Source organism: Cynara cardunculus (genome assembly GCF_001531365.2).
Source record: "Cynara cardunculus var. scolymus isolate 2C chromosome LG 12, CcrdV1, whole genome shotgun sequence".
Classification (NCBI taxonomy): domain Eukaryota; kingdom Viridiplantae; phylum Streptophyta; class Magnoliopsida; order Asterales; family Asteraceae; genus Cynara; species Cynara cardunculus.
Genome location: NC_037539.1, coordinates 8,505,729 through 8,523,559, shown reverse-complemented (window position 1 = coordinate 8,523,559; position 17,831 = coordinate 8,505,729). Strand labels below are relative to the sequence as shown.

Here is a 17,831-nt window from a genome sequence, read left to right as displayed (position 1 = left end):
GAGATGAGTTTTGTATCATAAATAAATTATTACATCAAGAACACCGTTATCATATGTAATAATACACGTAAAGGGGACATAATGGTGTATGAACGACTTGACCCGAAACCTAGATCAAAATCCACGTCTCTGATTTAGTATCACATGGTATCATATGTGATTGACTATAGTAAAATGATGTTCTAGTATTCTCGTAAAATGAAGGTATTCACGTTTTATATAGACAAAGGATCGTGCGAGAATAGGATTTAAGGTGAGAAATGTAAGAAGCGATTTGGACCCTTGATCACTTTTAATCCCAAAACAACCCATGAATTGCGTTTATAAGGTAATTGATCTAGTGGTTCTCTTCAATCAAGATTGATTCAAGGGTGGAGATTCTTTCATACCCTTCTCATGGTAACTACTTTCATTATTACCGGAACCCAACCATATATACATATATAACATGAACATAAATTAACCATACATAAAAATATACAACGTATTCATTCATAGGATTGAGTTTTGATGAGAAGAAGAGTTAATATGAGAAGCGTAAGAAAGGGTCTCTGCACTTGGATGTACATTAAGATGAGATGCACCAAGATTCACCGAATGAATTCATTTCTAAAACACAATTCATGGATGAACATGAGATAAAAGTGATCAAAGACTCAAGTCTCTTTTTACGCTTCTCAGCATAACTTCCCTTCTCACAAAATCATTCACATTCATTCCTATACCAACCCAACAACAACCGAAATCATAAATCTCATTTTCACAACATACCACCATGAAATATGGAACCCAAGCACAATCGATGCAACTATGGCTTTGTTATTGGCTTTATTCATGCCATTTTCTTCATAACCTTGGCATGGTCCATGCCATGTTTCAACATATATGTTTTTTTTAAATGTTTATTAACTTATGTGGTATCAAATCAGAATTAAATAAAACAAGGTTAAAATTATAATAAGCAGTTTTTCATAAGTGAATTAACTTATCAAAAACAACTTATTACCAGTTTGGCCCCGGTATAAACTATTTTTTTTTCTTATCCAAACACCAGAAAATAACTTATCACTGGTGTCAGACTGAAATAAGTTAAAAAACAACTTTTATAAGCAATGTCAGACACTGCTAAAGATTATATAGCTAAATAACTCCCTAAATGCTCTCGTCTTCAACCTTGCACCAATTTGAGATTCAAAACCCTTTTAATCCGTAAAATAACTTTCCGGCATGTTTGGTAACAGACAATCACTGCCCAGAGCTTCAGTCCTACTTTGATCTATTCAAATTCACAAGTTGTTGGTCAAATCCAGGTTTGCAATCGATAGTTTCCCCAAAGATTTTCTGTATTCCTGTTGGGTTTTCATTCATATCCGTGAACAATGTATTGCCAAACGCTTCCAATTTCAAATTATAATCTCAATCCCACGAACACCTCATCTTCGTTTCACTGCTTAAACCCTAACGCACAGCCAATCCAATTTGCTAAATTTCAATCCGTTTCGAAATTCAGATTTGGGTTTTGTAATTCAATCAGAAGGGTATCTGTTTCACCAAACAATTTGAGGAAACATGTTGGATTAGTTGGGATTAGATGTGAAGGGTTACAGGGGAAAGAGGATACGAAAGATGATGATGATAAAGTTTATATAAAGAGGTGTTTGGAGCTTGCTAGAAAAGCTGTTGGGTGTACCAGTCCTAATCCTATGGTTGGTTGTGTTATTGTTAAAGATGATAAAATTGTTGGTGAAGGGTTTCATCCCAAAGCTGGCCAACCTCATGCTGAGGTAATTAATTACTCTCTTTGCTGTTCTTCCTGTCTGTGATTCCACATTTGAAGTTTGAAAAGGCTGCTTTTTAGATCAAAATAGCCAGATTTTGTCATTGTTTTTAGTTACATTGAATGATAAAGGAAAACCTTAAATCAGAAACACTCTGGTGCCATAATCTTTGGAGATTTTGTTTCAAGTTGAAGCTCTATGGAGCTTCTATTGTGAGGGAGGAATAGAATGTTAGGATCGATAGGCAATCACACAAATCCAAAAGGGAACGAAAAAATCAAACATGGTCAACAATTTGTTTTGCTGTTGATAGGATTTTATTATATGATTCCTGGATCATGTTGTAGCAGCAATGCATCAAGAATCACGAGTCAACTTCAAATTTAGATTTTAGTTGTAATTTTATAACCATCATATTGGCGTTTATGAACCACGAACGATTATGTTTAGTTGAGCTTGGTTTGGTTACAATATTTATAAGATCAAATAGAAAAGTTAAACAGCCAATCTTGGTTGAGGTACAGACCTTGATAGGCTTAATAACAAGAAATTGATGGACTAGAGGTGTGTTTGGTCTTCGTACCTTTGTTATGTTTTCTTACAACCGCTCTTTTTGTATGCGTTATCTGTTTATATGTTTCAATGTTCTCGTTTTCAAGTTCTCTTTATTGTATGTTTTGTTATCACTTCTTCCACGCTTTGTACAAGCCGGAGGTCTTCACAGTAACAACTATTCTGCTCTTTTGGGTTGAGGTCAGGTCTGCGTACATCCCACCATATAAGACCCCACCTTGGGGTGGGATATACTGGGCTCATTTGGTTTGGATTTAGAATCTTTATGCAAAATATATATGCACAAGGTTTGATTTACATATTTTAGAGCTCAAATTTCATGTTCATATGAGTTTTTGTAGGTTTTTGCTTTGAGGGATGCTGGAGACTTGGCAGAGAATGCTACCGCATATGTGAGCTTAGAACCATGTAATCACCACGGAAGAACTCCTCCTTGCTCTGAAGCACTTATCAAAGCGAAAGTTAAAAAGGTGGTGGTTGGGATGGTTGATCCAAACCCGATTGTAGCCTCAAGGGGAGTGGCTAAACTACGAGATGCAGGAATTGATGTAACCGTTGGCGTCGAAGAAGAAATGTGCAAGAAGCTTAATGAGGCATGGATACATCAAATGCAAACCGGGAAGCCTTTCGTTACCTTACGGTAAGCTTTGTTTTGACTAATTTCAGGTCGTTGACCAACTATTTAATGTATTATTCATGATGAATAACCTTGAATAATTAGAATATTATTTATCATGGATATCAGCATTTTCATCATTCATGATATCATGCATTTTCTTTTTACAGATACTCCCTCACTATCAATGGTAGCCTCTCAGATGATCTCGGGGAAGAATCCACAGAGGCTGGTGGATACTACTCCAGGTTATTACAAGAACACGATGCTGTCGTACTTTCTTCAAAATCATTACAAAAGCATCCGCTTCCAGAATCCAAAGAACCCAATTCCAACCAACCACTTCATATAGTACTCGTAAAACGTCCAGATCTCCCTCATCTTACCCTTCAAGAAGAAACAGCTTCAAAGGTGATCATATTCACGGACCAAGAGACGGATATGGGATCTGAACAAGGGATCGAGACGGTGGTTTTGGATAAAATGAACTTAACGACGATCCTGGAGCATTGTCAACATCAAGGACTGTGTAGTGTATTGTTGGATTTAAGAGGGAGTTTTGGTGACTTTGAGGATATCTTGAAGGGGGTTGAGGAAAACTTGGTGCAGAAGTTTGTGGTGGAAGTGTTGCCAGTTTGGGGTGAAAGCAAAGAAGAGGCCTCCTTTGAGGCAATAAAGATTAGCCAAAGAGCAGGTTTGAAGAACTTGGAACCCAAAACAGAGGGTAAAAGTGTCTTATTGGAGGGTTACTTTTAGTTTAAGTAATGGAATAAGCTCTTTTGATTGATCTGATTTGGTGGGTCCCCAGCTTTTTCAACTGTCTTTTTGTAAAATGCAAGAAAATTGAAGCAAACTTGTTGAATTATTCTCTAATGAACAAATATATATATTTATATACAAATACTATAAAGATAGCATATCTAATTGTGTTGGAAACAGATCAAAACCAAACGGACCCAGTAAATTCCACGCTGGTATTTTGGCCAGTCGGGATACATTACCTCTGGAAGGGTTTGTTGGCCCATCTGAGAAAGTTGTCATCTTTCTTGATCAATATCCAGATGTTTATGTTATCAATTGTTAGGCCAAGTACACTGTCCACTTCCTGAAGTTGGATACCCATTTGGATTTGATGACTGTTTTCTATCCTCCATTTTTGTGTCGAGTATGTCTCGAATCTTTTTCTCGCTCATTAATGCTTCTTGGACATTGTCGTAAACCAGTTTGCACAGCTCGTCTAGAGCCAGCATCGGGAACGGTTCTTCAATCAGAACACCCACCTACAAATATGCATAAGAATATCAGGTTTTAACTTCTGCCCATGTTGATAAAAATCTACATCTAATGCTATGTATGTAAGGTGCATCATATGTAGAAGGAACTAGAAATGCCTGAACAGAAGAGAGTGGGATAGATGGGTGAAAAAATTGTGGAAGGTTTTAGGGTTTTAATTGACATGGGTAGTTTAGTAATTTACCAATCTTGTTACATTTTTCATTATTTTTGTTCGGCCTATTTTGTTGGGACAAAAAAAATGCATTTTTGTCTCAGTAGGTCTTGTTACATCCTAGCCTAATTTCACGCAAAATGTGCGACAATAAGTTTTTCTACCGTATTGTCCCTTCTAGAAAAGACCGATGATGGTGGAGGTGGCCGGCGGAGGTGACTATTAAGGTAAATATCATATTAGGAGTATATCAAACAAGGGTAGATTGGTAATTTTTTGTTCTGTCTCGTCCTTGCCCTGTTCCACCTATTTTGGTGGAACAAAAAAAAGCTTTTTTGTCCCATCCCGTCCCGCCCAATTCCTGTCCCATACGTCGTCAAATGTGGAACAATGAGTTTTTGTCCTGTCTCATGTCGGGCCAAACGTCGAATAGTGAGTTTTGTCCTGTCTTGTTCTGTCTCATGTACCAAAGACGGGCTTACTAGAAAGTTTCAATGATTCATATCAAAATTGAAATTTGAAAATCAATCTGCATTGGTTCTTTTAGTAACAGAGGCAGCATACCTCTTCGATGCAGAATAAAGAAGCCGCGCTGATGAAAGTAGCCGGAACCACAATCCAGTGGCAATCATCCCACAGAATTATCGGAAGAGTAAGGTGCCAAAGAACAAGAAATCTTGAAGTCAATCGGGTATACGAAAGAGGGATAGGTATGCTCGTGATTTGTTCACAAACACCAATTCCTTCATGGAAACACGTAACTTTCGATTCCTGAATCGCAAACCACAAGAAAGATTGCCTTCCGTTATTCGATTTCCGAGGTAAAAATCGTGACTTTGAAACAGAAAACTTACGAGTGTAGTTCTCGTTGATGACTCCAAATTCAGCAACTGGAGACTTTGAGAGATGAACTGAATGATGCATCGTGGCCGATGATTTGCACCGAGAACTACTGCTAGATCGTCGTCTTCCAGCAGATTCTTAAGGTCTCTCCCTATTTCAGATCCATGAATCAAATGGCACTGCATTTCATTCCAAAAGTCAGCACATATCTCTGTAGGTATAGTTTCCGAATTTAGGAACTACATACCTTAAGGGCAATCGGGAACGCCAAAATATACTGCAAAAGCGCCATTTTTAACGCAGAATCCGTCCCCACGCTAACAATCACTTGTCTAGCAAAGTCATTCGTCCCTGAAATCACCTTGGTCCAAGCCTTCCTCCCTTCCTCAAACCTCGAATACGAAGCTTCCGTCCTGAAAACCAACAAAAGCGCCAATGCCGGTGCTGTCAACTGGTACGGCAAAGAAGAAGCCCTCAAAGTCGGGAAAAACTCCGGCAACAAATCCCAAAACACCGCCGTGTTATAACTCGCTATCACCACAGCCACCGTCGTGAAGGCAATAACCGGCGGCACCAACGACAAAATCACCCTAGAGCTCAGGCTCGAAAGCAGATGTCGGATATGCCTCAAAGAGCTTCTGTGTTCGACCCAATCTTCGTGTTTGTAAAGCGGCCTCGTTTGTTTCACACGGCTCTCCTTGATTGCATCTGCCCAGTCGGGAATTGCTCGAAGAACCGAGATAAGGGTTAGGGTTCTTGGCGGAGATGGTGGATTAGGGTTTTGGGAACAGAGGATTCTGGAGGGTTTTGATGGGAATTTGAAGGGAAATCGTGAAGATGAAGAGGGCATAAAGTGAAATGAAGGTTTGGAGGTAGCAGCCATGGATGGAATTTAGGGTTAGGGTTTGAGGGAAAGCAGAGAAAGAGCACATATTGTATGGGGGAGTTTCAGAGAAGGGAAGAGTGCAAGAGGTTTCAGTGAGGGAGAGTGGATGGTTGGTTGTTAAGAACTTGGAATCAGTTATGTGAATGAGGTTTTTCTACATATTTTATTATTATTTTTAATTTTAATATTTTGGATAAATTAAAATATTTCCTCGCATTTTTTTTATCGTTTAGAAAATAAAACATTTTTATAAACAAAATATTTAAAACATTTATTTTTTCTTTTTAAAGCAATATCGGCTTGTTTTTTGTACGTCGACACTATCGATTACGATACCACACCTTACGCGCCTACTTTTCTCTCGATGCATCAGGTTTTGTTAGAAACCGCAACGAAAAGTAAGGTGGCCACGGAAAAAAGACTTTTTAACCACAAGAGTGGTGCCTGATTGGTTTAAGCTTAAACTCCAAAGGTCAAAAGTGCCTGGAGGTCCCAGGTTCAAATCCAAGGGGGAATAAAAATTCCCCTATGGCCACGGAGGTGGTGACTCCGGGCTACCTGCAAAGCAGGTGGTCGCCCTGGGATTAGTTGGCTCGCATAGCGGGTTGGATATCCATGTTAATGGAAAAAAAAAGACTTCTAATGCATGAGGGCATAAAATTGTAACAAAAATCTGTGCTTGCGGTCGATTGATTTTCTCTCAATGATAAACATAGTCGAACAAACTAGAATATGTCAAGAATAAGAACATGAAATATCATATGAATACGAGAAAAACGACAATCTCGTTGCATGAAAATTCCTCCGCTTTACAAAAGCTATTCGGGAGAGTGTTTCTAGAGAGAATTTCGCTTCTATTTTGCAAGAAGACTGAACCACAGCATTGTAGTTACAACAACCAACAAGGTTTACACGTAGTAAGCAACTCGAAATCTACACGCAAAAGATTCATATTCTAAGGGCAAGCAGAACATCACAAGAACCTGAAAAAACCATTCGGTGCTAGGAAAGATTAAGGATGTTTCTCGGCTGCTGGTTTTTTGGCTTCTTCCTTCGATCCGAAGATGAATTTTTTCACCGATTGCTCTGCAGATTGTATGGTGTTTTTGATCTATCATTTACAATGCAACAACACTCGATGTCAGATTAAGTTTGATGACAAACGAGATAGAGTTTCAAGATTTGAACAGCCGATAATAAATTGCAGGGAAAAAAAAAAAAAAAGGATAACCACAAGGGTGGTGCCTGATTGGTTTAAGTCTGGCTCCAAAGGTCAAAAGTATCAGGAGGTCCTAGATTCAAATCCAAGGAGGAATAAGAATCCCCTTGTGGCCACGGAGGTTCAAATATGGTGACTCCGGGCTATCTGCAAAGCAGGTGGTCACCCTGGGATTAGTCGGCTCGCATAGCGGGTTGGATATCCAGGTTAATAAAAAAAAAGGTAGAATAAAAATAAAAAGACATAGCATATACATGATTGGTAAGCCAAGGGTAAAACAGACACTCTACTTTCTGCCTTCCTGAGATAGAGGACATGTCTACGTACATCCCAACCCATACCCTACTTCTTAGTGAGACATATTGGGTAGTTTGATTTGGTTTCGTATATACATGATTCAGCTATTTACCTACATCCACAACTGTTCACAGATTCTATTAAGAGTGCAAGTTATACTCCACTATACAGTCTAAGGGGCCGTTTATCAAACACTTACCCGGTAAGTGCTTACCGGTAAAATTTAATACTATTATGTACTTACCGGGTAAGATTTTAGTCCACCAAAACGAGATAGTATACAATAATTTACCTGGTAAGCGCTTACCATGGTAAGAGTCATCGCCTTCACTTACCGGGTAAGACTCTTGATCCTTGTCTCGCTCTTACCGGGTAAGATTCTTGGTCCTTACTATATTCGTCCGGTGAGGTAATATTACTTGGTAAGCGCTTACCCAGGTAAGCGTTTGGTAAACGGCCCCTAAATCAAGCTTTGTGTCCAAAAACGAACGACTAATGAGATAAGACAATTTGGGGTTGTTTGACAGTTGTCGAATGGTTTGATGCAGAATGATTAAGAGGCTCTCATGATATAGTGCAAAATAAAATATAATTGTTTGGTAATTGTTTACAATGAAATTAGGGGGCTTAATAGTTAAGAGGGGCTCATGATACAAAATCATTCAGAGAGTTTTAGAACCATTTGAGAGGCAGACTTTTTTTTTGCCAAACAAGATTCAACTCTTAACGATTCAAAGGTTGCCTCTTAATGAAACTATTAAGAGGTAAACAAGCAACCCTTCTCTTGATTGATGTACGGATACTTTGGGTCATACATCACTAGACTGCTTGTTTTTTATACTCTGTTACATAAATTGCTTCCCAAAAGTTAAGAGGGAATCTATGATTTCCAAGGACATGACCTATAACAGAAGTTCTTGGAAGAACAATAGGTCTACGAGGTTGTTTGTTTACCTCTTAATAGTCCCATTAAGAGGTAGCCTCTGAATCATTAAGAGATGAATCTTGTTTGACAAAAAAATCTGCCTATGGTTCTAAAACCGTAAATGATTTTGTATCTTGACCCTCCCTTAACTATTCAGCGCCCTAATTTCATTGTAAACAATTACCAAACAAATATATTTCATTTTGCACTGTATTTCTCACCACTTAATCATTCTAAACCAAACCAATCAACAACCGTCAATCAGCCCCTAGGTCTGAGGTATGAAAATGAAAAGGGAACTTTGATCATCGGATAAGAGATTAGCAAAACATAAGTAGATTACACAAAGGAAACCTAATTAGATTTACAATATCAGCAACCAAGAAACCACCATAAAAGTAGAAAAGTATATCATAATATATTCACAGCATCAGAACCCACAAAATATCAGTAATTAAATCAAAATCTAGAACCTTAAATCACCGAAAACCCCTGAATGAACTCAAGAAACAGTAATCGAAGTCAAAAAGCTTACGGGATCAAGAACATTAGGTTCGGGACCATAATCAGCAGTAAGGAGGAAATAAGCAGCAGTAACCGTGGCCACCATCGTTGTTCTTCTTACCAACTTGTCAGTGTTGGGATTCATAATCGAAAGTCTGAAGATGAGGAGGGACTCAAATTAATCGATTGCTGAAGTTTCCGGAGTTTCGAAATTGGGGGAAACCTTGAAGAAGCGGTGATAACTGCAATTCTTATGTCACGAAGGCATTCTTATATAATATTTTTTAATTTTCATTTATTTATGATTAATTTTTGTTAGGGTAAACCTACCTTCGACTAGTTTGATCTTAACACAAAAAATCATTATTCGGATATAAATTAAAATGTATTTTTTTTTCAATAACCGACAAAAGTACATCGTCTTATGTTGTGTAAAAATTATTGCTTAAAATGAAATTGTATGTACAATGTGTTATTATAGTGTGTATTAAACTTTACGTAAAATTTTGAACAAAAAATTGATTATCAATAATTCTGATTGATCAAACACAAAATCATTTTTAAAGACACTAATAGTATTTTTTGGTTCATTTAACGGGCGAGGCCAGCAGGGAGCCCGAGATCGGATATGGAACTTGTCTTGTATTTGGATAAAGTCATATTTGTTAGGACCAATCAACAAAGTCGTAGGTCTCTGTTTTCATTTTTGTTGCTGATAAAAGGGAATGCTAATGACACCTCCTAATAGGAGTGATGAATGATTTATTGAAATTACTTAAATTTCTATCAAATGTCAAGCTCAACCAATAATTAATATATATATTATTTATTGTATATTATTACTATTATAAGTTATATTATCCAACTATTATACATACATATATGTAATCTATGTATATAACTAGTTGTATATATATATATATAAATATATTATATATATTTTTTATTTATACTATATATTTTTTATTATATACATACATGCATTAGTATTACAATTTTATCYTAATTATTTAAATATTTTTAAAGATGTAGTTAAAAAAGGATTAGGGGTAACAATAATCTCCTTGATAAATAATATTTCCTAGTCTGTAAGGAGTAGGTTAGGCTTGATTTTTTCTTAGTAGTGGTCTTGTAATTTTTGGTTTCCACCATTTACTTTTGTTGCAATTTCCTATATAAATTCATATTGTATTCAATGAAAATGGTGGAGAACTTTCACTAAAATTATAGCGTGTGTGATGAGTTCTTCACAATGGATATAAGAGCTTTGCAAAGGGGGCTGATTTTCAAATTTCTGTGAGAGAGAGAGAGAGAGGAGTTTGTGTTCAAAGTGATTCAAGACAAATGGCAATAGAGAACAACAATTTCACAACACCGTGTGTGCCCAAATTCGACGAAGACTATGATCATTGCGTTTGATCATGGAGAATCTCTTGAGGTAGAATGACCATCGGAGTATGATCAAAAGTGGCATCCGACGGCCAATCAAGGATGTGGCCCAGGGAACGGCTCAACAGAAAGAAGGTAAAAAAGCAAAGATGAAGGATCTAAAGGCTAATAACTAGTTGTTCCAAACCATGGACAAGTCGATCCTCAAAACCATCACTCAAAAGGATTTGACAAAGGAGATTTAAGATTCAATGAAGACAAAGTACCAAGGTAGTGCACGTGTGAAGCGGGCTCAATTACAAAGGTAATGGAGAACCTTTAAGACATTAGAAATGAAGGTAGGGGAGTCAATTTCAGACTACTTTGGAAGAGTTATGAATGTCAACAACGACATGAGGAATTGCGGTGAGAATCTGGAAGATATCAAAATATTTAAGAAGATATTTTATACATTGACAGAAAACTTAAATTTTGTGGTTTATTCCATTGAGGAATCTAAGGATATCGACAAGCTTTCAGTCTATGAACTTCAGAGCTCTCTTTTGGTGCATGAACTTAAAGCACGAAGCAAAGAGATGGAGAAACATGTCCTAAATGATGAACATAAGTACCAAGGAGGACGAGGAAGAAGCAGAAGCAGAAGCAGCTGCAGAAGAGGAGGAGGCAACCCTAGTTGAGATCGAGGACGGACCAGAACGTTCAATCGTTCCATGGTTGAATACTACATATGCCATAAGTTAAGGCATTACCATTTGAGTGTAATGATACATAACGAGGAGCAAACTATGTGGAACTCAATGAAAAATAGCAGTTGATTTGATGGAATGTGCATACTTAGCTTGCTTACAACCTACACAACATCATTCTCACATGTCTAAGTACTTGTATCGGTAATAAAATACGAGTTCCAGATTAGACTTAACTTAACATTTTGGTCAAACCTCAGCTAGGTCAATCGTTGTTCGGGTGGGCAACCTGGGCTCACCTCACTTAAATCACGACAATAGGGCATGTGAACTCTAACTCGCAACCCACCAAACCATTTGTGAGACTTGAACCTTTTGCCCCTAGGTTATCAACATGCGGCTTGCTAGCCACTTTGTCATCACAACATTGACCTAGCGACCATGAGTCGTTGCTCTAGCTCATGTATGCTTTGAGTCAGTGCACTTCAACTTTGTAAATCTCAACTCAATAATACTTACTTATAACTCGTTCCTATTGATTTTTTTTTTTTGCTTCAAAGCATCATATAATTAACATTTAATATTCTTCGATAACATTACTTAGAATATCAAACTCAAATTTGACCATTTACACAGTGATCTTGATATGAATCTCTTTTATCCATGTATCGTTTCATACATGGCCTTAAAAGTGGTGGACCTAGGATCTTTATCGAACAGATGCATATTTAAAGTGGATCATGCGCTTGTAAGTCGTCTGATGTATTTTAGTCAAATTCCACTGTTCAGAAGGATTTCTTGAGTTCTTCTTGTTGATTTCAATGATTTTTTCACTATTATTGGTTGATATTCCTTATATTTTCTAATATCTCGAAACATTACTTAAAGTTTAACGGATGCACCTTTCATACCCCAAAAAATATTTTAATCATGAAATTCAGTTGAATGAATGTATGGAACCCCACTTGGGCATGAATAGGTCTGCCCTCGGCCTTAAGGCCTCATTTTATGTTACATTTCGAAACTAAAACATATTGCTCCTTAAGAAAGAACATACGCTTGATGTCAGATTTACACTGCAAGTTGACTAAACTCTTTTTGAACATTTCAGAAGCTTCTCTGTTTCTCACTTTTAGAATTCTCTTTTCGTTTATTTTTGTTTTAGCCTCATAGAACGTAAAATGGCAGTAATATTGCCATCATGCACCCGTTAACCATCCGCTCTCATCCGTTCCCTCTTCGCGCTTTCTTCAAATATAACTCATCACGGTGTTTCGGTTTATTACCTGATAACCCTTTAAAAGTCAAATCTATCTTCATTTATTGACAATCTAAGGCTATCGAACGTATTAGATTTTGATGTGTTATATACACTATGCAATTTAATGTTTATATATATATATATTTTTAGCCTGGATATCCAACCCCTGTACAAGCCGATTAATCCCAAAACGACCATCTGTTTTGCAAATAGCCGAAGTCACTGCATTTACTACAAGAGGATTTTTATATTTTTACAGATGAATCATATAAATATAATTAAATTTTAGTCTTTTAAGAAGATGGGTAGAATAAATTAGGTTTACTAAACTAGAATTATCATTGACTCCACCTATATATATACATATGTGTATATATATTCCATTCCATTGCCCTCTCAACTCCCGACTTAGATTCATCACAGTATCCTTCGTCAGGAAGTCGATATCAAATATAAACCCAACTCACACTCCACGAATTTTGCTTTCTTACTTCAAAAATCTTGCAGAATTCTTAATATAAATAATGGAAATCCCAAATACTGCCCAAAATCTTCAAGCAAATCCCAAGAAACGGCCTTCTGATTGCAATGTCAACATCCAAGACTCAAACTACTTCAAGATTCGAGCCGTTCTTAAGGATCTTCGTCCTCATTTCCTTGAGGTAATCAAGTTGTAACAGGAAATCCCGAAGATTTCTTGTTTTTATGCTTTTTTTCATTTTGTTTTATGAACCCTAATTTTATCTCTGTCGAGTTAGTTTATTTGTTTTCGATCTGTTCCAGTAGTTGACCGTCGTTTAAGTTTAACTTCGTTCGTTTGTACTTTTTATGAATTAAATTAGGGTTTGTTTATGTTTTAGGGTATCGAATTAGATTTTGTAGCTTTAATTTCTGGATTTCGTTAGACACTAAATCTTCATAGTTAATTTCAGTTATGCATGATTGATTATAAGCTTGTGCATTTGTAGATTGGACCACTGTAGCGTATTGTTAGTTTAGTTAGGGTTTATAATGTTTAACTGGATTTGATGAAATTAGTTGAAACTTCAAAATATTGAAAATTAGTTCTGATTTTAATTCTGATCAACTCCCTCTGCCTTTAAAAGTTGCAACATTTTTCTCTTGGGGATGTATACTGATTGCAATTTGTACCCTCTTTGACCCAATTTTGAAGCTCAACCTACTTGTTTGCCTAGCATCATCCTTCTTGTTAATTATTGTTCCGTAACATTCTTCGGTGTGTCCATAAGGGTGGTAAAGTGGTGTATAAAATCAACTTGGGTTCGAATCCTGCCATCTACTACGTATGGGCTTGTGGCCACTGAGAGACGTGGGTGAAGCCCACAGTCGTGACTTGCAGTGGGATTAATCTAAGCTAGGGGTGTGAAGTGTGAACTAGTCGAGCTTAATAATTCTTGACACAAAATAAAATTCGTTTAACTTAATGAGCCGAGCTTCATAACACCAATGTTCAACTCAGCTCGTCCGGAAGCTCAATTAAATTTTTCGAGTCGAGCCAAGCCATTCAAGCATACACTTTCTCGAGCCAAACATGCTCATATGTTCATAAATGATACCATAAAAATTATCAACCTTTGAGCCAATTAATGAGTTAATCGATTGCGAGTTCGAGCTCGATAACTCAAAAAAAAATTGAGCCTGAGCTCGAGCCGACGTAGAAAAAGTTATTCGAGCTTGAGCTTGGTATTATGTTTTCTAGCTGAGCTCGAATAACCTACTACTCACCTTGGCTCGGCTTGTTTACACCCCTACTCTGGCCTGAGCGAAGCCTGGGATCACACATCTAAAAAAGAAATCTTCAGTGTGTTATATTATCATTGAAGTGTTGTTTTGGACATTTAACTAATAATCAAACAATGTCCGTCGCTGGGTGTGCAAGCAAAAGTTACAATAGTTATAGGAGGGAGGGAGTACAATTTGGGGTTATACAGTTACACTATGTGGAAGTTTGAGTACCTTCTACAAAACTGACTTTAATAATCTAACTATCTAGTGTATTTTTCAAGTTTTCACGGTGGCAAACTGTTTTACATCTAAGAAAGGCTGTTTTTTTTATTAACCTGGATATCCAACCCGCTATGCGAGCTGACTAATCCCGGGCGACCACTTGCTTTGCAGATAGCCCGGAGTCACCGCATTTGAACCTCCGTGGCCACAAGGGGATTTGTATTCCTCCTTGGATTTGAACCTGGGACCTCCAGGTACTTTTGACCTTTAGAGCCAAGCTCAAACCAATCAGGCACCACCCTTGTGGTTAAGAAAGGCTGTTTTACACTAGAGGCGGGACAAATGAAGGTCCTTGAGTTAAAAAGGTTTAGAAGGTCATGCTTCTAATTGAAAACGTAAACTTATTTAAGGTCATTTACCCAAAGGATCGGTTTGAGCACTACTCCCTCCTCTTCAAAATGTTATTCATGCAAGGTTTTGACCAGACTCAGGAATGCAGTTATCATACTCTATTTATGATATCATAAAATTTTGTTACATTTTTTCCCTTGTAAGTTATGTGACCTTTAAGAGTCCTTTGTTGGGAGAGGGATTAAGGGTGAAAACCAAACAAACCCGGTATATCCCACACAGAGCTAGGATCTGGAGGTAGGATGTATCATTCTGATGCTTTAGTGGTTATATTGTTCGGCATAAGCATCACAATGCATTTTTATAATGTTATTATTTTCTTTTGAAACCGTTGTGAATATATATATATATATATATATATATATGTATATGTTTATGCTTTTCCCACATTAGATTCCTTTGTTCACTAGATGTATTTATGCAAGTGTTTTAGTCCTTTATACATGGCTTATACCATTTCTCAAGAATCCAGATGGTAAGTTTTTGGAACTTATTAGCGTATACATATAGCATCAAACCTGGTGCATCATGGCTAAATGGCTTTGTGAGGGTTGGGGATGGAAGTCTTTTATGGGCATGATCACATCTTATCACTATGTGATCCTTTCGCACCACTGTTTAGAGTCCACTTTTGATATTTAAGTTTCAAATGGGTTTGTTTTAACTTCAAGTTCTACAAGTACAGTTATGATTGTCGAGAGTAATTGGTAACCAGGTTGAATTGAATCCCGTGTTTGTATCTTATTACTCCTCCATCTGAAAATTAGAGTCGGCTTTTGACTACCAACTTCGGACTGTAAAATGAGATGCCTTTTTAACTTGAAACTTCATAAGAACAGTTATGAATCTTTAAAAGAACTGATAAGCACATTGAACTGTAACAAAACTAATACAATAAAAGATAATCAAGTTAAAAGAAAACAAGAAATTGTCTCGTATTCATATGACTTTTGAGATGCAATAACTTCGACTTTTGATAATTAAAACGAACTCTAAGAAAAAGGGGCATCTCAAGAACAAACCTTTGTTGGGCCAGCCGATACAAGTGCTGTTACAAATTTTAAGCAATAGTCTCGATCATAGATCCACTTAGTTTTCTCATAGATTTACTATATAATTGATTCTACTACTTTTGCATAAACTTCCTATTTGATTTGTCTCATCTTAAAGGTTCTCCGGACTCCAGATTTTCAGACTTCCAAAGCCGCTTTGGAAATCGGGCAACGTAAGTTTTTGTATCAACTTCCTCTCCATCAGTCATGTTCAATCTAAATCTCGTTCATACAACTAACTAAATCCTGCAGAAATGAAGGTTTTGATGAAGCTATACGAGGAGATGACATCAGAGTCGGTGACTATGGAAAGGTGTAAAAATTTAGCCGATGGCGGTCATGATCAGAAAAAGCCAGCAGATGGAAAAGCGACAGAGACACAGCCACCACCGCCATTAGAGAAGGAGAGGGTGTTCATCAGAAAAGCTTCTGAAGAGAGGCCTACGTCGGAGATGCTAGAAGCAGCAACGCAGCAGGGTAGCTACATCGTCGGAGGGTCGGCTTTCGGTTGGAATTTTATCACTTATCCATCCAGCATATTGGCAGCTTATTATGGTAGAGGAAAAGAGGAGTTTAGAGCAGCTAATCCAATAATGCCACCAACATTGGAGAACCTTGATTGATTAGCATACATACAACCACCATATGATATCCCCCAATCTGTTGCTATGTAAGGTTGTAAGGTATGGTTTGTTTGAAGAGAATGTGCATCAATGGGTTGTACTTTGGGATGTGCAATGGATGATTTAGAAGGAAATTGATCTGGTGCATCTCGATGCATCTTGTTAGAAGGGAATTGTGTTTTAGAATGTGCATCAATGGGTTGTACTTTTGATTACTTTTAATTTCATGTCCACCTATGAATTGTGTTTTAGAAGGGAATTGATCCGGTGCATCTCGATGCATCTTGTTAGTGTTGACATTTAGTTATGATTGATTTAATGGTGGATATCTCTTCTTACTATTCTCACCATAACTTTCACACTCACCGGAATCCAACTCTGTTATGTTATATTGAATGAGTAAAAATATGTTCATTGATGATATGTACCTTACATGTTGTCTTTTGTGCTTCAAATTTTGTACGGTAATGCAGCTATCCATGTATGTATGGGTGTTTGCAGTCCGTTTTGAACGATTTAACCCTTCAAACTGGACCATAAAAAGACTACGCAATTTGGGGTTTATGGATTTAAAGTAAAAAAAACATAATATCTAACTAAAATGAAATTTCTTTCAATATACATTATTAAAAAATAATATATCGAATCATAAAAAACCGTCTATCTCTAGAAAATATTGACCAACTTGAAGAACATTAAACAAATCAAGCAACAATAGTTGGAATTTTGGACGAAGATCGATCAAAGTGAAGGATGATTTGGAATTCTGGATTTGATTTTTGAATGATTTCAGAATTTGTCAATTTAGAAAACGCGATCAATTGAGAAAAGAAAACTAAAAATTAAAAATATAGTCTTAGACGAATTTTTGTAATTGGTTATGAAACTGGACCCTACAATATGAACACTAAATATAATTAATATATATATATATATATATATATATATATATATAGGGTTGGGTTCACGTGAGACCAAAGGTTTTTCGTGAGACCCGTAAGACCAATTTATGTTCATTGATCAACTTTATAAGTTAATGATCTAACGGTCTAAATTGCACGGTGGCAATTTGGTAATTATTAAGAAATCTCGTGGCGTTTATGAATGTTTAGATTGTCAGATTATAGATCTAATCCAAGGGTTGAGAATTGGTCTTACGGGTCTCACGAAAAATCATTGGTCTCACATGATCTCAAGTCTATATATATATATATATATTTGGTGGTCGATTCGATCTATGGTCTATACCGCTCAAAAAAATGTTCAGACCATAGACCAGACCAGACCAGATCGAATCGAGCGGTTTGAATATTTTTCAGATTGAACCGGACCTTCAAACCGTTCAACCGTAAA

General features: G+C 36.9%; 4 protein-coding genes across 4 annotated transcripts; 2 read left to right on the top strand and 2 right to left on the bottom strand.

Annotated features, from left to right (window-relative positions):
* The first annotated feature begins 1,173 nt into the window (after window positions 1-1,173).
* On the top strand, window positions 1,174-3,868 carry LOC112523031 (riboflavin biosynthesis protein PYRD, chloroplastic). Its single transcript, XM_025132459.1, has 3 exons — window positions 1,174-1,784; window positions 2,693-2,991; window positions 3,138-3,868. The coding sequence occupies exons 1-3, from the start codon at window positions 1,380-1,382 to the stop codon at window positions 3,721-3,723; spliced, it is 1,290 nt and encodes a 429-aa protein (XP_024988227.1). The 5' UTR covers window positions 1,174-1,379; the 3' UTR covers window positions 3,724-3,868.
* Window positions 3,869-6,267, bottom strand: LOC112523032 (UPF0187 protein At3g61320, chloroplastic). The gene is made up of 4 exons (XM_025132460.1): window positions 5,505-6,267; window positions 5,269-5,436; window positions 4,979-5,185; window positions 3,869-4,247 (listed from the first exon to the last, which is right to left on the bottom strand). The coding sequence occupies exons 1-4, from the start codon at window positions 6,138-6,140 to the stop codon at window positions 4,041-4,043; spliced, it is 1,218 nt and encodes a 405-aa protein (XP_024988228.1). The 5' UTR covers window positions 6,141-6,267; the 3' UTR covers window positions 3,869-4,040.
* Window positions 6,268-6,909: 642 nt separating this feature from the next.
* On the bottom strand, window positions 6,910-9,328 carry LOC112523390. Its single transcript, XM_025132982.1, has 2 exons — window positions 9,120-9,328; window positions 6,910-7,254 (listed from the first exon to the last, which is right to left on the bottom strand). Exons 1-2 carry the CDS (start codon window positions 9,231-9,233, stop codon window positions 7,156-7,158), a joined length of 213 nt encoding a protein of 70 aa, XP_024988750.1. The 5' UTR covers window positions 9,234-9,328; the 3' UTR covers window positions 6,910-7,155.
* Window positions 9,329-12,829: 3,501 nt separating this feature from the next.
* On the top strand, window positions 12,830-16,825 carry LOC112523048. The gene is made up of 3 exons (XM_025132484.1): window positions 12,830-13,086; window positions 15,974-16,028; window positions 16,108-16,825. The coding sequence occupies exons 1-3, from the start codon at window positions 12,949-12,951 to the stop codon at window positions 16,476-16,478; spliced, it is 564 nt and encodes a 187-aa protein (XP_024988252.1). The 5' UTR covers window positions 12,830-12,948; the 3' UTR covers window positions 16,479-16,825.
* The last annotated feature ends 1,006 nt before the right edge of the window (window positions 16,826-17,831 follow it).

Excerpts from the sequence above, each read along its gene's own strand:
- LOC112523031 (XM_025132459.1), top strand. The coding sequence starts at position 1,380 with ATGTATTGCCAAACGCTTCCAATTTCAAATTATAATCTCAATCCCACG. Across the intron at positions 1,785-2,692 it reads CTGGCCAACCTCATGCTGAG|GTTTTTGCTTTGAGGGATGC; the intron begins GTAATTAATTAC and ends GAGTTTTTGTAG. Across the intron at positions 2,992-3,137 it reads AAGCCTTTCGTTACCTTACG|ATACTCCCTCACTATCAATG; the intron begins GTAAGCTTTGTT and ends TTCTTTTTACAG.
- LOC112523032 (XM_025132460.1), bottom strand. The coding sequence starts at position 6,140 with ATGGCTGCTACCTCCAAACCTTCATTTCACTTTATGCCCTCTTCATCT. Across the intron at positions 5,437-5,504 it reads CGTTCCCGATTGCCCTTAAG|TGCCATTTGATTCATGGATC; the intron begins GTATGTAGTTCC and ends AATGAAATGCAG. Across the intron at positions 4,248-4,978 it reads CTTTATTCTGCATCGAAGAG|GTGGGTGTTCTGATTGAAGA; the intron begins GTATGCTGCCTC and ends GCATATTTGTAG.
- LOC112523390 (XM_025132982.1), bottom strand. The coding sequence starts at position 9,233 with ATGAATCCCAACACTGACAAGTTGGTAAGAAGAACAACGATGGTGGCC. Across the intron at positions 7,255-9,119 it reads AACCTAATGTTCTTGATCCC|ATCAAAAACACCATACAATC; the intron begins GTAAGCTTTTTG and ends TGTAAATGATAG.
- LOC112523048 (XM_025132484.1), top strand. The coding sequence starts at position 12,949 with ATGGAAATCCCAAATACTGCCCAAAATCTTCAAGCAAATCCCAAGAAA. Across the intron at positions 13,087-15,973 it reads TTCGTCCTCATTTCCTTGAG|GTTCTCCGGACTCCAGATTT; the intron begins GTAATCAAGTTG and ends CTCATCTTAAAG. Across the intron at positions 16,029-16,107 it reads CGCTTTGGAAATCGGGCAAC|AAATGAAGGTTTTGATGAAG; the intron begins GTAAGTTTTTGT and ends TAAATCCTGCAG.